The sequence below is a fragment of the Typopeltis vanoorti genome, chromosome 8, assembly GCF_054136105.1.
Source record: "Typopeltis vanoorti isolate ZY-2024b chromosome 8, IOZ_Tvanoo_1.0, whole genome shotgun sequence".
Lineage (NCBI taxonomy): Eukaryota > Metazoa > Arthropoda > Arachnida > Uropygi > Thelyphonidae > Typopeltis > Typopeltis vanoorti.
Window position 1 is genome coordinate 114582373 of NC_143556.1, and position 19140 is coordinate 114601512.

General features: G+C 34.4%; 1 protein-coding gene across 2 annotated transcripts in view; it reads right to left on the reverse strand.

Annotated features, from left to right (window-relative positions):
* Positions 1 to 9775: 9775 nt before the first annotated feature.
* LOC150104295 (protein bicaudal C homolog 1-A-like) overlaps positions 9776 to 19140 on the reverse strand; it is a 321235-nt gene continuing 311870 nt past the window's right edge. For both annotated transcript variants that reach the window (XM_090396901.1, XM_090396900.1), the window contains exon 19: positions 9776 to 12149. In XM_090396901.1, coding sequence (XP_090253027.1) covers positions 12019 to 12149 — 131 coding nt within the window. In that variant the 3' untranslated portion in view covers positions 9776 to 12018. The remainder of the gene's footprint in view (positions 12150 to 19140) is intronic.

A 19140-nucleotide genomic window follows, 5' to 3' on the forward strand; every position in this document is an offset into this window, starting at 1 on the left:
TGCTTTCATAAATTATAATACAATTGAAGAATTGAAAAAAAAAAATCTAATGCCTTTTATTCCCTTGGCAATCTGTAGACAACCCATCTATATCCTTAATAACCACTAACGAGATCATTGTTTAATTGCAGGAGCAAAAGTATAGTACAACTGCTACCACCTCGTTTTCCCAAATTCAATACATTGCATGAAATAGTGTATAGTGCGAGTTATATAATCAATTTTTCGAGTCATTGAAAAAAAAAAATAGTTGCATGTGTCACAGATCAACTAAAGCAGAACCAGCCAAAAAAAACCCTATATATTTTTTTTTTTGTCGGCAATGACTAGAATCAATCCTCCAACTTTCTTATATATCTACTCTCTCTCTCTCTCTCTTCCTATATATATATATATATATATATATATATATATAAAGATAAGCCAAAATTCGAAATGTTTTTATGTCACGTTTTTTTGTCTTACTAGGCCGGAATTTGGGAAGTTGGGCGCCGTAGGCGCTAGGGGGACAGAGCCCCCCCTAGTTTATAATGTAACATAATTGTCTTCTGGCCATCTAGCATTACAGAACCAACCATATTGCCACAAGGATCCACATATAAATGTAAACAATTTCATATAAAAATACAAGAAATATATCCTAATAATTGGCAACTGTCAATCCCAAAATCGAAGTCTGGATCTTATGAGAAACAGAGTGGATATTAATATTTTTATCCCAATTCTCTGCACTGGGCTGCCCAAAGAAAGACTAAGTTCTATCTAATCGCTGACCTAGACGACCTTTTTCTAAGCCTTTCTTCGACCGATCCCCAAGTTTGTTGATTTCTGACACGGGCAAGCAGGTTTTTTCCCGGAAATTCGGAGTTTTAGCATAGTGAACTGCAGAAAATCGACGTAGAATTTCAGATAAGTCTTAAGGACGACGAAACGATGACACATATCTGTCATCTCTTCTTCTTCAAATGCTATTAATAATCAGTGATAGTCTTGAGCAGGCTATCTCTGATTGGCTATCAGTGGAGATTAACTGCCCACCCAGTCTCAAAGTTAGATAGGGATAAAACAGCATCGCTTACTCCTTGTATGGAAATGAAAGGCGTTAACTGATTAGACGTTTTTAGCTGGATTTTCACTTTTAGTTCTGTGAATATTTCTGTTATTTGACAGGAAATGAAAAATTACTGATTATCAGTTACGTAAATTTATTCCCAATCTTATCTTCTTTATGTGTACTAAGTGTAAGTACTATCCATTTACGCATAAGCAACTGCCATCTCATTTTGATTTAAAATTACATAATTGAAATTTTGCTTTCACAGTTTCATGGTAATTTCTGTGCCACTTAACCAAAACTTTGGATGTTGAATTTCTAGTTGTTTTTAGATATTTTTCAGCTGGTTTCTGAGATGACTTTTCGTGCAGATAGCCTCTTCATTACCATCCTGAGGAATGTCATCATTTGTTGACATTTTTTGAAAAATAATTGTAATTATTAAAATCATTGTGGACATTGCAATTAGATTGTCAACGGATATTGACAGTTCATATTTTCAATCCTACTCAGTAGATGACAGCACAAAGCTTTTGAGGGAAGCCTGTTCTTTTTCAAACATGGAGAAAAATCTGTCGCTATCTACGTCTGGGCTAACCACGAGTAAGTCCAAATTTCCTTACCTAATCTATTTAAAAGTTATAATATCGAACTTTTAATTTGATTTTTTGACCTGACAGTTTATAATATTATAAGAATCTATAATGCTTATAGTATTATTAAAATAATATTACTTATTTAATTATATGACAACGATTGTTGACTCCAGGTCTTAATACCTAAGTTTGTCAGTTAGTTAGAATTTTAGGCACTTTGCATTCAATTAATTTTATTAGTTTTTATGTTATGTTCTACCAAAAATATGACATATTTGAAGTATGCATTTTTATAATGTATTTTTGCATTATTGTGTATATTTTATTGATATAATTAGGATGTATATTTTTGTTTTTAGGGTCATTTTATGGTTGTGTGCAATGTCCAACCACAAAAAAAAAAAAAAAAAAAGATTATTTGTTGACACAACTTGATGAATCAGATCTCGATCTTTCAGATAACAGTAATGATGAAGTGAATGAAATGTTCAATGATGATGATGATGAAGCAAATGAATCACATTCTTCTGATGAAGAGACAATCTCAGTTGCCTCGCAATTTGTGGAAAATACATTCAAAGTTTGAAAATTCTTTGCCACCCACCATAAGTGTTCTTCCTCTTGAAGTGATAAAATCTAAATGGCTACCTATGCAATTTTTTAGACAGTATATATCTGCTGATAATTATGAAATAATGGCAGACAAAATAAACCAACGAAAGGTGTTGGATAAAGGAGTGCCTGTTGGTACTAGTCCATCAGAATTAAAGACTTTTGCTATTTCCATGATTATCAGTTTGCTTCGCCTCCCACGCCTGTCTACTATAGGCAAAATAATTATTCATTAAATTTGGTACTGATAATTTAATAAAAAATCGATTTTATTCACTCTGCTGTAGATTGAAGCTTGTAGAGAATCGATTAATATTACAAACGTAATCGACTTTGAAAGATTCAACCACTTATAGATAACGTGCTACAAGGCTGTTTGAATTTACTAATTAGTGCTAACATTTGTATTGATGAACAAATGATTCCTTTTACAGGAAGATGTTCTCTTAGGCAGTATGTGAAAGGAAAGCAACAACCCGTTGGATTGAAAATGTTTGTTTTGGCAGGACATGATGGATTGGTACATTCTTTTTTTTTTTTTTTTTTTTTCTATCAAGGAAAAGGTGCTATTCCTGGAAACGTTGAAAATGCTAGAGGTATAGGGCCAGCAGGTGCAGTGGCAAATTCTCCATGCTTGCTGCGCAAGCTCATTAATTGAGAAAGAAGCGATATTTATTTGTTAATAAATGCATGCATTTATAAGCATTCCATTTAGGTTTTTATTTTTGTAGACAGAAGACGTCTTAAGCTTGTGCGGCAATAATTGAGCTTTGCATTGTGTATCGAAGGCCGACGCTAGACAAGCTACCTTGGCTTGCTCGGTTGTGGGAGCATCCAGGTACTCGCTACAGCACTGTGATTTCATGCCCGCGCATAGCCATTTCCGCTCCCTCCACGTCATCTCATTCTGGCCATACGCAGTCAAAGTAGCTCTAGCCTGTGAGTTTCAGCCAGCCTTTACAAGTGTGCGTGTTGCTTGGGAAAATTAAGTTACAACCAAGTTTTTATGACGATGTTATTGACCACTTCATAAAGAAGAACCGTGGGGTAGAATTTGTATTCAAGTAGCTAAATTGAAAAAGATAAAATATCATTTGTAAAATAAATGTTGTATTTGTATGTTAACTGTACATAAATTTCTAAATACAGGTAACCCTCGTATAACGTGGTCTAAAATTGTAGTAACCCTTGTTGAACGCGTACTTATACAAGACGGTTATGATTAAAACACGGTCTACAAATTGTAGTAACCCTTTATCTTTTCATGGTTTTCACCGCGCGACTTAAAAATCAAATTTTATCTTCGTTAAATTTGTGTCTGCCTGTATCTCGCATATAATTATAAAATTTATATTAGGGGAAAATACCCTTTAGCACGCATGTACCCCAATTGTTTACTGCATAAAACGTTTATTGTTGAAAATTGTCCTCGTTTCTGCCAGGAAAGTGCATTAAAAATCAAAATCATAAGTGTGTTCATCTCAATCTGAGCACTTTATTTTCTGATGAGTTACATACAGTATGTAATGCTTGCTTTTTTGTGTAAAAAATTATTTTTATAGTAATGGTCACAAACTGTAACGAAAGGGAAAAACCAACATTGAAAACAAAATTAATTTCTCTTGAAGAAAAAAATTCAAAATCTTGAATCGGTTGAAAAATGGATAAAAACCAGGAGTTTTTGCGGGGACTTTGAATTTAAATGAATCAACAATTCGAACAATCAAACAGAATGAACATAAAATCCGAGAAAATGTTTATTGCTGGGTTAACGATAAGTTCAAAGCGCGTTGCTCGTGTACGCGATATTCTAATGGAAAAATCTCTAATGATTTCGATAGAAGATTGCACCTCAAAAGAAAATTCCTATGGATGGAAATCTTATTAAACAAAAAGCTCTCAAAGTTTATAAACATTTATAGTGCAAACCAGGTGTTCGATGCGGATGAATCCGGGTTATATTGGAAAAAAATACAAAAACGCACCTATATTTCGAAAAATGAAAGATCAGCTCCTGGATTCAAAGTTTCCAAAGATAGAATTATTCTACTGTTTTGTAGTAATGCATCAGGTGATTACATGACAAAACCAGTGTTTATTAACTAATCCTCAAATTCTCGTGTTATGAAAGATTAAAATATGCACTATTTTATTTTGCCTAAAACATTTATGCATTATGTGCAATGAAGTTTAAGTACAATTTGTAATTTTTATACTATGTATTTGTTTCATGGTTTGTTTTCTTAACTTACACGAATTACCAGAATTAAATTTAAAAAAATATTTTTGTTGGATGTCACTGTTGTTTATATAATTAAAAAAAAAAAAAAAAACCTATTTCGGAACATAACCTTACTTTTTCTATGTGATCCGAGGGTCGCATAACGCGGCATTTCTGCGGAACCTAACATCCGCGTTATACGAAGGTTACCTGCATATAGTTTTAAATGGCCAGTAATTCATTATTCCGCTAATCAGACTTCACACCTCTCATTCCTTGAATGATAACAAGAGCAAGCGTGAATTTCAAGACCAGCATTCGCCCATGCGCAAGTGTACTTCATTTGGCAGAACACATTGATAAAGGCCACAGGCTTTACTTTGATCGATATTTTACTACTATTCCTTTATTAGAGAAACTTTACTCTAAGGGTATTGGAGGAACTGGAACTATTATGAATAATAGAATTCCAAAAGAAGTTCGTACCAAATTCCCTTCAGATAAGGTGATGAAAAACCAAGAAAGAGGAGCAATGGTGACGATTATAAATAGAGAATGCTTAGTGGCAGTTACTAAGTGGTTTGACAAAAAGGCTGTAATTTTAGCACAGAATCTGCACAAGAACCAATTGAAAAATGCAGACGCTGGTCAAAAGAAAATAAACAATATATAGAGATTAATAGACCATCTGTTGTTAAGAAGTACAACACATTTATGGGTGGTGTCGATTTAATGGACAGATTGATTTCATGCTACCCCATGAGGCACAGAACAAAGAAATGGACTGTGAGAGCGATTTTCCATCTGTTTGATCTAGCAACAGTTAATAGCTGGTTAGAGTACCGTAAAATTTGCTATCAAAAGAAAATGAAGAAAAAAGAAATTTTAGACCTTTGGAACTTTAAGATGGAGTTTGCAAAGAACCCCATAATAGAAGCAAAAAACTTTGAAGATAGCACAAGCAGTGAATCTTATTATGAAGAAGAGGTAGCAGGCCCATCAAATCAGAAAAGGAGGAAGATTGTTAAAGTTCCCAACAAAATTGTACGAGCCTCAAATATATGCATCTACCAAACCATATTTTAAGTAAGGAAGCCAGTCGCTGTCGAATGGAAAGATGCAAAGGTCATACGCATGTCATGTGCTCAACCTGCCATGTATTTTTATGTTTATCGGCAAAGAGAAACTGTTTTGCTGATTTTCATACAATAAAAGATTTGATTTTCATCAATGATTGCATAAAAATATATGTAGTTTTTGTTTACCATTTCAAAATATGCAACTTCACAAGTTCTTTTTCAAACATGTTACTGTTTTTATAATTAACAATTTATTTTGCTGTTTTAATGAAAATGCTACTGTATTGTAATCAGTGGGTTCAGTAGTAATAATTTTTTTTCCATTTGATAATGTTTACTGTTTAATTTATAAAAAATTAGGAAGTTACATGTCAGATGGCTTTTCTCAGATATACTTCATATACTGTATACTGTACAATATATACCTATATATATCACAAAATGCACAATTAAGCCAAAATTGTCAACAAATTTTGACATACCTCACAGACAAAATGGCCCACCTGGCAGTATTGTGGCAATGGTAAAATTTTCTCATTTTTCAAAGCAGAATATGGTTTTGTAACACTTTCTAAATTTAAATTAATCTTATAATCGCTGGTTGTGAAGAGGGTAGATAGGCTTTACTCTGTTAATTGACTGTATAGATCACATAATATACCTACAAATATTATGTTAAGATTAAGCAGATGAGATGGCTGCAGTTGTCTACCATATTTCATTAAAATATGCCAAGCCAGAGACTGAGCTTGATGTGAAAGGGATAACTGCTCCAAAATAGTTCAGAGTAAATATCACTCCACACTATTTTGGCAATAAAAACTGTTTCTTTAATTAGTTTTGAACCTAGGACCGCTTCAAAAATCAAATTCATTGTATGTACATTCATAGAACAGATTGCAGTTTCCAGCTACTGTGGAAATAGCTGGAAACCCTGCTCTAAAGGCCAAAAGATAAAACTTTTTTTCCAAGCCACTTCAGACCTCTAATAAATAGGGTGATCTTGCACTGGGTGTTGAAACTCGTATACCAAGTATTCTACATTCATTCCTAGAGTGGAATTTGAGCACATAAGAACAGATGTGCAGTCCCCTTGGCTGACTAGGGCATCAAATATGTACCATACTGATTAAAAACCCTCAGAGATGAATTTTTGGTAGTGAATATTTTCATTGCTTTTGGGAGAATTATCACATCCATTCCACATTTACATTATTAAAGTAACTATTGAATGATGGTACTTTTGAAAAATCTGAGCATCAAATTTACTGCAATGTGTTTAATGATTGACATGTCTAGTTTTGACTAATGCACTCTCCACTAAGTTTTGACACTGCAAATAGACTGAAATAATCAAAATTATTCAATTTTTAATAGAGATCTTAAATATCAGATTTCTCTAATTCTATTTAGTGAGTGCAAAGTTATAAATCGAAATGCTTTTATCGATTAAAACTTCTTATTGAAACCAAATTTAAACCACATGAAATAGTCTTGTACATAACTTTTATTTAATTTATTAATATTTTCTTTTCCTTAAGATTTATTAAATTCCATTCAGAATGATTTTAAGGAATGACGATGCGAGAGGTCACTGAATCAGTCGATATAGTGGAATTACTGAGTGAGCACTTTGCAAGAGTATATCATCCAGGTGGTGACACTGAAAGAATGAAGAAACCATTAGTTTATGCAGGAATTGTGGTGAATGAAGTGGAGGTGAATAGACTATTACAGAACCTTAATGTGAAAACATCTGTGGGATTGGATGGTATACCGGCACAGATCTTACGTGAAGCAGCTAAAGAATTATCAGTACCCTTGACCATGTTGTTTAATCTGAGTCTCGGGTCTGGTTTAGTCCCGAAGGTGCGGAAAGAGGGGAAAATAGTTCCACTGTATAAAGGAGGATCCAAGACTACTGTTGCAAATTACCGACAGATCAGCATATCAGGAGTCGTTGTCAAGGTCTTGGAGAAAGTAGTCAAGGGAAAAATACAGGAATGGATTGATGAAAACGAGATACTGTATGGGGGACAGCATGGCTTTGTGAAGGGTAGATCATGCCTCAGTAACTTGCTCAAGTTTTATAACAAGGTGACGGCAGAACTGGATAAGGGTAATGGGTTTACAGTGATACTGCTGGACCTGGCTAAGGCCTTTGACAGGATACCACATGGAATTCTAATCCATAAACTGCAACATATGGGAATGGATATAGAGTTGGTGAGATGGATAGGAGGGTGGTTGATGGAGAGATATCAGAGAGTAGTTTATTTAGGAGTAGAGTCCAAAAGACGGCCTGTGACTAGTGGTGTGCCGCAGGGTTCTGTTCTTGGACCACTGCTGTTTAATTTGTTCATTAACAATATAGGGAAGGATCTAAGAGGAACGGTTCATTTATTCGCTGATGATGCAAAGTTGGGTTGGGCAATAGCGAATGCAGAAGATGTCAAAATCTTGAGGATGATTTGGATAGATTGGAGGTCTGGGCTAAGGAGAATGGATGTCAATTTATTTAATGTGACAAAATGTAAGGTTATGCATTTTGTAGTGAAAAGATTAGCAGCACTATACCACATTGGTGGAACTGTACTCCAGGAGATTGATGAGGCCAGGGACTTGGGAGTGTTGGTGGATAGGGAGATGAAGTTTAGGGGGCACATTGCAAAAGTGGCTAAATCAGCTCATCAAATCACTTGGTTGCTGAAGAATACTCTGACAAGCAGAGATAAGCAAGTTATTGTTCCTCTGTACCAAGCATTGATAAGATCTTGACTACTGTGCACAGATTTGGTCACCTAGGTTTCTTCTTGATGGGGAGAAGGTGGAGAGGATCCAGAGGCAAGTGACCAAGATGATAGCAGGTCTGTGGAATGAACCTTATGAGAACAGGTTGAAGATTTGTGGGTTGCAGAAATTGGTTGATAGGCAGAAAAGAGGAGATATGATTGAGACATTCAAATTGCTGAAGGGTTTCTACAGGATTAATTCAGAGGATATTTTTGAGATTAGGACTGGTGGTGGGAGGACATCTATGGAAGCTGGGCAAGAGTGTGGTTAGCAAGGGTGTTAGAGCTGAGTTCTTTACTTTTAGAGTGGTAAATGAGTGGAATAAGCTGCCAGAGTCTGTTGTGGGTGCTATGATAGTGAACGAGTTCAAGGTAAGGTATGATAGATACTGTGAGAATGTCGAATAGTTGTGTGGACATGATGTTTAGGGCCTCGCTCGATGAGTCTAAGTATTATTATTACTATGGGCAACTTGGAGTTGCCCATAGTAATAATAATAATAATAATGCATATTTTACTTCAGTAAATGGTCAGATGAAACAAACTGGAATGGCTTGACAATTTTAGTAAGGGTTCCAATACCACACTGGATAATATCTGAGCAGTCATTGGCTTGGAATAACTGGCATATAGACAAAGTGAATTTTGAAAGTGCTTATGCATTTTGCGACCTACTTAATAACACCAAAGTGTATAAATAACAACCATTACATTCCAAAATTGGGAGGGGGGGCATTGAAAAAGTCCTCTGCATGCACCAATAATTTCAATTCAGTGCCAGCTATAATTGGGTATTATTTGTAGTGAATGATATTTTTGCACAGTTTAAACCCAAAGCCATTGAAAATTTAATATATATAGTTAGATGGCATGTTGCACCTGCAGAGGCATCTTATTCATAAATTTGTGGGGTGATATTAAGTTATCAAAATAATTCACAATTTTGCTGACAATTATAAAGGTAAACATCATATACTGTTCGTATGTTTCAGAGTGGTATGATTTTGTTTAATGCAGTTATAGTCTTTAAGAGTGGATATTATAATTCGACTTAGTGGGAATTCGTAAATATGTGTTAAAAGTATTTTTGATAAACACATTTCTTTGAATGTAAATGTTCCACTAAAAGGACTTCTGCATTTGCACTAAAAAGGAATTCTTTTTAGTGCAAATACTGAAATATCATAGACATTAAGTGCAAATTTCAGCAAATTTTGGATCACCATATCTCACTTGAAAAGGTAAGGGTAATTCTTAACTTGGTTCAGAAACCAATCCATTTTATATTATTAATTGTTTACATTGAGGTATAAATGATTACAAAAAATTTAACATCTACAATAAACAAAATGGAAAAAAATTAAATAGAATTTTTTTTATTCACAAACTACCTTGAAAGTAAAAAAAGGCAAAAAAAAAAAGACAGTATCAAAAATATACTGTGAAGAAATACAAGAATTAATGTTTAAACAGTATTTTGTTCTGATTATTACAAAAATGCATGGTAAGTTGTATATAGAAATACTCCACAATATAAAAAAGCAAAGTAATATATATATATATATATTGCAATTTTCATAGAGAAATTTTGACTAGCTAAGCAAAATGCTTCAAAAACATAAAAAATATGACAGCTTACAATCAGATTTCAACATATCATTAGCATCAAACTTGCATGTTACTTGAAGGTATGGAAAACTGTACAATTTTTGTACAAACAAAAATTAAAACAAAATAGGTATTCTAAAAAAACAACAAATTCTTGTAATGTCCACTTTCTACCATCTAATTACGATCCCTTGAGCAATCAGTGATCAAAACATTAAATATTGCACAAGTCAATAAATGGAAGAGGAAAAAAAAATTAAGTTAGGAATAAGGAAGAATATTTAATAATGCTAAGTATAAAATTAAACTCATCTGCAACATATGCTTTTAGTAATACAAGTCATGAGTAGCTCTATTAAACTACTCTAGTTCTAATAAAATTTAATTTATCAAATAGATAAAATATCATAAAAATTATTCTGCATTATAATTCTTTTCAATTATATTAGTCACTTCTTGCAGTAACTGATATAGTTCAACAAAATTACATAAAATTAGTTACCATGATTATGATAATTAGAGTAGAACCTTATAACTAAACCATATCTGGCAATGCAACTATCAATTTGACTTAACTAGTTGACAATACCATGTAGTCAAAAAATCTTTGCTAAAAATCAAAGAATATTAATTAAAGCTCACAGTAATTTCTACTTGTTGAAGTAGAGGTCATTATAGCATTCAGTTGTTTCACTTATACATAAAAATGAAGGGCAATTCTTTTTAATAAGAGAATAGTTTGCTAAGATTATTGCCTGTGAAGAGATCAAAAGCTGCTCTAAAATGAAATTACAGACACTGCACTTTTCATTGCATTTAACTTTGAAACAAATTATCTGATATAGTTTAGACATTGTGTAAAATAACAACCATACATTTCTTCAGAAAACAGCGATATGCTGTATACATATATATACACACATATATAGCTACTATATTTATTATGAACAAGATAACATGATCCCCTCAAACCTGATATACAAGGTCAAACCTTGAAGAAAATTTTCTGTTTACTACAAAAATACATGTGTTCTTTGGCATCTCTATTGCACTTTGTTATCACAATTTATGATTTTTGTAAAATCACTGTAATGGTGAAAAACACCTTTGGCAACAGTAACTATGTAGAATTAGCACCATAAGGAACACTGGCAAAAGGACATGAATAAAATAACATGTCACTGCATAGATGATTTTAGGTTGCAAACCATTTTGTTGAAATTTCATCAACTGCATTTTAAAATTAAAGTTAAGGCTTTAAGATTCACAAAATTCACACACACAATTTTTACTTCATTGAAGTCTGTAATGAACTGCTACATTTTCAAAATATCTGAATTTCATTTATCAAATTTACATATAACTTTATTTTACAGTAAATTCATGAGTAAAGCCCTATTAAGGAGGTCCATGTCTAAAGATTTATTTGGCACTTTTTTAAGTGAGGCATAGTTATGAATGTATGGCACAAATCAAATAAAAATTTTCTCTCTTTTTTTCTAATGACCACGTTTCTCTTGGTATATACTGGCAATCACTAGTGTAATCATAGTCACAGGAAAGAAATAATAGCAAAATAATTTAGTAATAAAATACAGGGAGTAATTAAATTGTCACCTGCTTATTGATAAGTGCATACATTGACTACTTGGGAATGGAGATTAAGGGGGGGGGGAGAGTATTGACATTTGAAATATGAATTATACTTAAATAAACAAATGATTCCATCGAACGTTCATATACAAAATTCTCAACATATCACACAATAGTTAAAAAAACAGTTCATGTGAAACATTCCATAGCGTAATCTAGTAACCACAAATTTTGCAGCACCTGCAAATAACTATTATCGTCAAGTAAATAAAACAAACTTCTCTTACACACTTTATTCTCTTTGGATATATAAGATGTGCGAAAGAATGTACAAATGTTTATTCGTTGAATCCCCATCTGAATGAACACTTCGTGAATAAAGTATTGCAAGAGGCAGAATTCTTTCATTTGAGAGCTTTAATAAGGATGGACAATGAGGAACTATGTGCAAAATTTTCTGTGTCACCAGCACGGATCCACAAGTCGTGGTGAAGGCCTCTGTAGAGCTAGTCGAGAAAAAAGGGATCCTCTTTCAGCACCAGGAGCATGAAAAAAACCTTTGTCTTCTTGGGAAATCTTTTGCTGTGATAGCTCTGAAAAAAACAAATTGGATGTTTAACTACCAATAAGTTACAATTCAATTCAATTTTTTTTTTTTTTTTTTTTAATATCAGAAATTAAACAGAACAAATATTTTCCTAACTTGTGTCATACTGATATGAACTAGATATTCTCTTATTTCTTTATGGACTTATCAAAATTTATTTCTACAAGCATGCTTTCAACATTTTCTCTAACCCATCCCACCAGTATGGAAGTTATGTACAAAATCTCAGTTTTGTCTTGTTCAGTTTCAGCAATAACAATTTCTAATGAATGGATTATACTACCATAATATTTTAATCATTTATATAATTATAAACCAATGCTAATAAGAAGCATTAGCAAATAAGGCCTTCCTAAGATGAATCTACCAATGACAAAGTTAATATAGAGTAGATGACAGTTTTATGTAATAAAAAAAAGGGTAACAGAAAATCTACTAAAATTAGGTTGCCTATTTAGAGTACAGGAAAAATCGTTAAAGTTACAATTTTTGGATTCATATTATACAATGAAAATAGTGATACTCTGCTTTTCTACAAAATGCATCTTGGACTCTTACAAGCCCCACTACCTAGAACCATGAACCAGTATGGCAAGTTTCCATCCTATATATCACAGGTATCTCTGAGACAACTGCTAGGATCTTGAAAAGATACAATTTAGCTCATGCATTTTTCCCTATCAGCAAATCTCCTCTTGGTTACCATCCAAGAAATATAAACAGTCCCATCCCCTCTCTCTCCCTCCCTGGTTTTTTCCCAAGGTCAGTGTGACTGCCTCTGCTCATACTTTGGACAAACAGGATGTTCTGTTGAAAAACGATTACAAGAAAACCAATTTTATATCAACAACAATAAACCTGAAAAATCTCGCCTTGCACATCATGGAGGTGATAGTAACTACTATAACCTATGGTTCAATACTCTCCTTTTACATTGGTGTAGGTTTAGGCGGTTATTTAAAGAGAGTGCTGAAGCACTTTTACATTCCAGAATCCAGGCACTGACGCTGTTGGAATCACCTGATATGGCTAAGAGATGCATATCATTGGCCATTAACAGTGCAGGTAATGAGATCAGCAGGACCAAACTCCTTGAAGTCCGATAATGAATTCCACTGTAAAACTACACCAAACGGTGGCCTTCGGGGAATGAAGCAGAATCTGTCAATGCCGTGTGGGTTTGTGGTTGCCCAAATTCTGCAGATGTACGTATTCGAAGCACCGTCCAGATGGAAGTTAGCTTCATCAGTCCAGAAATTGTTCCATGGCCAGTCATTGTCCAGTTCAGTCGAGCAAGAAACTGGAGGACAAATGTTTCTCGTGCATGCACCCCAGTCAGGATTAAGAAATTCTTGAATGTGGGAAATCTTGTAGGGATAACAGCACAGAATTTGCCTTATGACTTTGTCAACTGTGCTTATGGATTCATCTAAAAAAATTGCAATATGTCGGGCACTGATGCTTCCTATGACATTTGCCATCCTTTCTCCCTCTAATGCTGTGACTATTTCCTCTACTATCTGCCATTTCCATAGCTTCCATCCTCTGCCAGATTTGACATTAAGGAACCTGTCTCTTCAACTTTCCGGATCTTTCTACATAAACCATTTGAAGTCAGAGGACCCATTTTTAATCTCTTTAATGTTCTGAATTTTCACAATGCTCTCAAAGTACAGCTGTTATTTTGGTAAATCAACTTCACGAGAAGTGCACAATCCTTCTGTAATGGTAATATTGTGCTTTAACATGTTGTCTGCTCAAAAACAGACAATATGTTAAACTGATACATTCCACAGTATAGAAGCTTCATTCAAAGCATGTCAATGGGAACATTTGTTATTTGCATTAATGGTGCAGTCGCAGAACTTCACTGCATACCAGGAGTTATCATACATAATTTACATGTATTGCCCTAGTGGCAAATTTTAGAACTGACGGTTTTTGTGCAAAACAAAATTCCATTGCCACATGCATCATCATGTTAAATGTAAAACCACTGCCCAGTAGTTATCCAGTTAAAGCCTTTCGAAATGTGAACTTTAATTATAATCACCCTGTCTTTTTATTATGCTTTAATATAGCTTAACAAATGCTAAATATAACACAGCACAGGACTTTCAATTATTTAAAGGTATATCATAAATGCATAAATTGTAAATGCACAGAAACAGTTCATTGGTTGATGATGTTTTTATGCCAAAATATCATTAACTGTTATTTCTGAAAATAAATAATAAATGTTTATTATTATCTAATAAGCATTTATTAGATAAGTTATAAGTCTGCTGTTTTAAGTACAGCCTTATTGCCTAACTTTTGCATTAATCAGTAAGTAAAATGATTTAATGAACATATGGGTCATTAATTGACTGGTTCACAATATAACCTTGTCTCAATATATGACCTGTCTCTCTCTCTCTCTTCATTAGGCAGTATCATCTTTCCTGTACTATGGCCTCTTTTCACAAACAAGGCTCTGGAAAGGAGAGTATTGCTGCTTTAAAGTTGGAGGAAATGCCAACTAGTTCACTAGATGGTGGATTACTTTCGTCATGCAGTGAAACACTGCTGCACCATTTCTTGAAATTGTGAAGTAGCTATTGCATGGTTCTTCTCTAGAAAAGAGTTGCTGGTTCTATTCCCTCCCTTTCTTATTATTATATAATAAGGGAGGTCATGTTTTAGTAATCTACTTACTTATTACAATAAAGTGACTGCTTCCTTGGACAGAGAAGAAGGATACACAGTAATATACTTAGATTTTGCAAAGGCTTTTGATAGATTACCACACGATAAGTTGATAGTCAAACTACAGCAAATGGGGTTGGATATTAGATTAGTGCATTGGATTGGAGAATGGCTGTCTAATAGGTATGGGGGAGTGATATCCAGGAAAAGGAAAGTCACTAGTGGAGTGCCTCAGGGATCTGTTTTAGGGCCATTACTGTTTAACTTGTATATTAATGATATCAGTGAAGATTTGGATGGAGATATTCAGTTGTTTGCAGATGATGCAAAGTTGGGACAAACCATGAAGAGTAGTGAAGATGTTGTGGCCTTACAAGAAGACTTGAATAAATTGAGTGATTGGGCAAGGAAATGGGGATGCGAGTTCAATGTTGCAAAACGTAAGGTTTTAAAATTTGGAAAACAAAGATGGAATGCAGAATTTATGCTTGGTGAGAATGTATTGTTGGAGGTAGAGTAAATAAGAGATCTGGGGTGATAGTGGATAAGGATCTAAAATTTAGGGGACACATAGCCAAAATTGTGAAGACAACACACAAAGGCTTCTGGGAATGATGCGGAGGACACTGACGTGAGATTCTTGTTCCGTTGTATAAGGTTTTGATTAGGCCACATATGGACTACTGTGCCCAGATTTGGTCACCTGGTTTTCAGAAGAGTGAAGAGATGTTGGAAAGGGTCCAAAGGCGATTGACTAAGGTAGTTTCTGACGTCTGGAATGTCGAGTATGAGGAAAGATTGAGAAGATGTAATTTGCAGAGTCTGGTGGACAGGAGGAAGACGGGAGATATGATAGAGACCTACAATGTAGGTCTCTATCATATCCAGCATTGTAGAAGTTCTACAATGCTGGAGAAGTTCTACAGAAAATAGTGGGAGAACCAGAGGTCATCCTTGGAAACTGTATAAAGAGGGTATGAGTAGGGGAGTGAGAGGCAGGTTTTTTTTCGTGCAGAGTTGTAAATGATTGGAATGCCTTGCCTGAGAGTGTGGTGTCTGCAAGATGTTTGAATGTGTTCAAGGGATGGTATGATGAGCTGTGTGTGTGATAAAAGGACCTCCCAGATCAGTCTTTGACTCCATGAGGTCTTGGGGTAATAATAATAATAATAAATGCTTGTATGTAGTTGCCATGCATCAGCAGATTAGCACAATGACTGCAGGTCAAACAATTATTATGGAAGACTAACTATGGAGATATAGATTGGAGAGAGAGGAAAGCGGCATGGCAAAATGGACACGTGATTTATACAGTTGCTAAGGGATAATTACCTGAAACAAAATGTTATAGTGGAACCAGGGGTAAGAGAGTGTTGGATCTGGCAACAGCATCAGATGATATATCCATAACCAAGGTAGATACTCTACCTCTAACTGGTGAGAGAGTGACCATGCAAGTCTTGTTCTGGGAAGTTGCCAAATACATGGAATTCTCTTTCAAGAAAGGTTTTATGTTGAACCATAAAGCTGGTAATTATGGTAGACTTAGGAGTCATCTTGGAACAGTGCCATGGCTGGAGAAGATATATGGAAAGAATGATAGTAGTGCATGGGAAGTGGTCATAGATTGAGAGAAGCAGTATCAGACTGCATACCAAAGATCAGGAGGATAAACAAAGTGGGTATTAAGTGGACAAGTAAAGATGCAAAGCAAGAGCTGCAAAAAAAAGAAAACATTGGGAAGGGCAGAGTTGTGGAGTCAGAGTTGGTAAAAGTGTACTGACTGATTCCTAATGAATTTAAATTGTATATAAATAATATGTTAAAATTTCCAATTTCACAGATAATTCGATTAACCTTTTTTTTTTCAGGTTATAATTTAATTTCAAGTTCTTCGCAAATTTCAAAATAAAACAGATTTTATGATAATTTATATATTATATTAGTGAAAGTGGCAACCCATGAAAAAATTCATAATGACAAAAAAGTGTCAACAAAGTCTGCTGTTTTTGAACACTTTACAATAAAAACAGATGGGAAATATTATGCGTGTCAATGTATCATAGGAAGATGATGACTGAAAAAGCATGTGATGCAAAAATAAGTAGTTTTTATTGTTCTGATAAAAATGCACCTACAAGAGCATCAAATTTAAAAAGACATCATAAAAAATTAGTGTTCTGAAATTAAAAATGAAATCCAACTAAACAATAAACTATGTTAAAAACATTTCCATACCTCACTAATCATCCTGGGACTTCATCATATCATGAATACCAACATCAACAATGTATATCACTCTTAAGACATCATCCGAATCCAATCTGTTATTCATCACTGAATGTTGCGAATTTGGATTTACTTTCTGGATTTCTATGCCTCTTTTCTATAGTCTGATTATTGCTTCTACTCTTCTAATCCACTCTGATCTAATAACAAAAATTATTCATTCCCATTCCACTCAAAATCTCCAACACTTATGCAAGTCTTTGTTTTCCAACGAACATGTCAAAGCAATACAAGCTAAAAATGAAGCATATACTTAATGGTTCAAGCTAAAGATTCTAGCTTCTCACACAGATTATGCTATAGCATGTAAGTGCAAAAAAACCATCAACAAATCTAAAGCAGGCTTTGTAAATCAAATGCACTAAGCTTCCTCTTGATCAAATAGTAAGAGCTTTCTGGTCCTCTGCCAAGCCGGTTAGTGCCCTATTATTAACATAATTAACATACATCCTGTATCACCTTTGCAAACTGCCCTATGCTTTGACCATTCGTCAAGCTATTCTACATGTGTGTGAAAAAAAAAAACAGACGTTCAAATGGAATCTCACAAGCTGCCATTGTAATGCCAAAAGGCAAGCAGTTCAGTGATTAAGCACCTCCGTAGCGCAATTGGAAGAATGACGGTACGTTGCGCCCTTCGATTCTCATCGTAATGGGAGGAATCTTTATATGGAATTTTTCAATCGAAGGTGAGTTAGCTGATCTCATACGGAGGTAACAGGGTTTTTTCTCCCAGAAACTCTGGTTTTTCATCCCACATACATATAAATCGGCCCTTCAGAACACACGCAATTTACAGACAAAAAATGCTAGCTGTGGTGGTGGGCAGTTGATGTAGGTGATTGGTAGTAGTAGTAGTGGAGATGGAGAGGTATCCTCCCACGATGAGTTTTCAGACTCCTTGGAGGTGTCACGAATAATAATAATAATAAATTAAGTAAAAGCATTCCACAGCAGAAGAAACTCAGATTATTTTATGTGTTGGGCTTATAGAGAGAAGAGATAACCTCTAGGATATACTTGAAAGGATAATTGGTTAAGAAAAGATCAAGAGTATTTTATAGTTAGTAAATAAGCAATTTGCATTAAATTACTGTTTATAGCAACTACCCTGGTATCTCTTCCAAGCATGGTCAGTGGAAGTGGAAAAGAAAAGCCAAATTAAATAGACCAATCAATTAAAAAAAAAAAAAAAACCTTAAGGATATGTCACATGATAGACAACCCAGAAATTCACAGTATGCCAAAATACACAGATTAAATTTTCTTTAAGGCTAACTGACAGTTTGTTTTAAAGAATCACAAAATTCTGTACATTCTCCATTTAGAGATCACTTAAATTCATATACCAAAAACACCAGATTTTGTTTCAAACATTAAGGCCCAATCCTTCCTCTTTACAAATATTCCTTTGATGCTTTTATTCCAAGAATTTCCTTCAGAATGATTTAGTTATTTAAATTTCTTGTTAAATAAGACTATTTCACCTGGAAGAATGAAAACTCTATGAACAAGCTGAAAGAAATGCCAAGAGCAGGTCACTATCTCCTATTCTTTGCAAATTACTATTTGGATTAAAAAGACCTACTCCATTCCACCTATCAACCATCTCTGTAGAATCAGTACATCTGTCATGTCAAACACACAGCCCACAGGATGCATACATTCTACTGTATGCAGGTCTGCACTCCAGTGCATCTCATTTCACTCTTATAAACATTCACAGCTATGATGTATTTAATAAAATTGTAACAATTTCAACAATATCTTCTTATTCCTTCCCTCCTCTTTTACCTTGCAATGTCGAGGATTTTTCTACACTTAACTGCTACTGTATCTCGAGGATAAGGTGGTTAGCCCTATGCCTCTCGGTGGATGCGTGTGTCCATGTCTGTGGATGCACATGTTCATGGGTCGGTTTGTCTGTTCTGGGAAACAAAAAAAAGCGAGTTTCTGGGTGAAAAAACTCCCTACCACCATATGAGACCAGGAATCCAGAT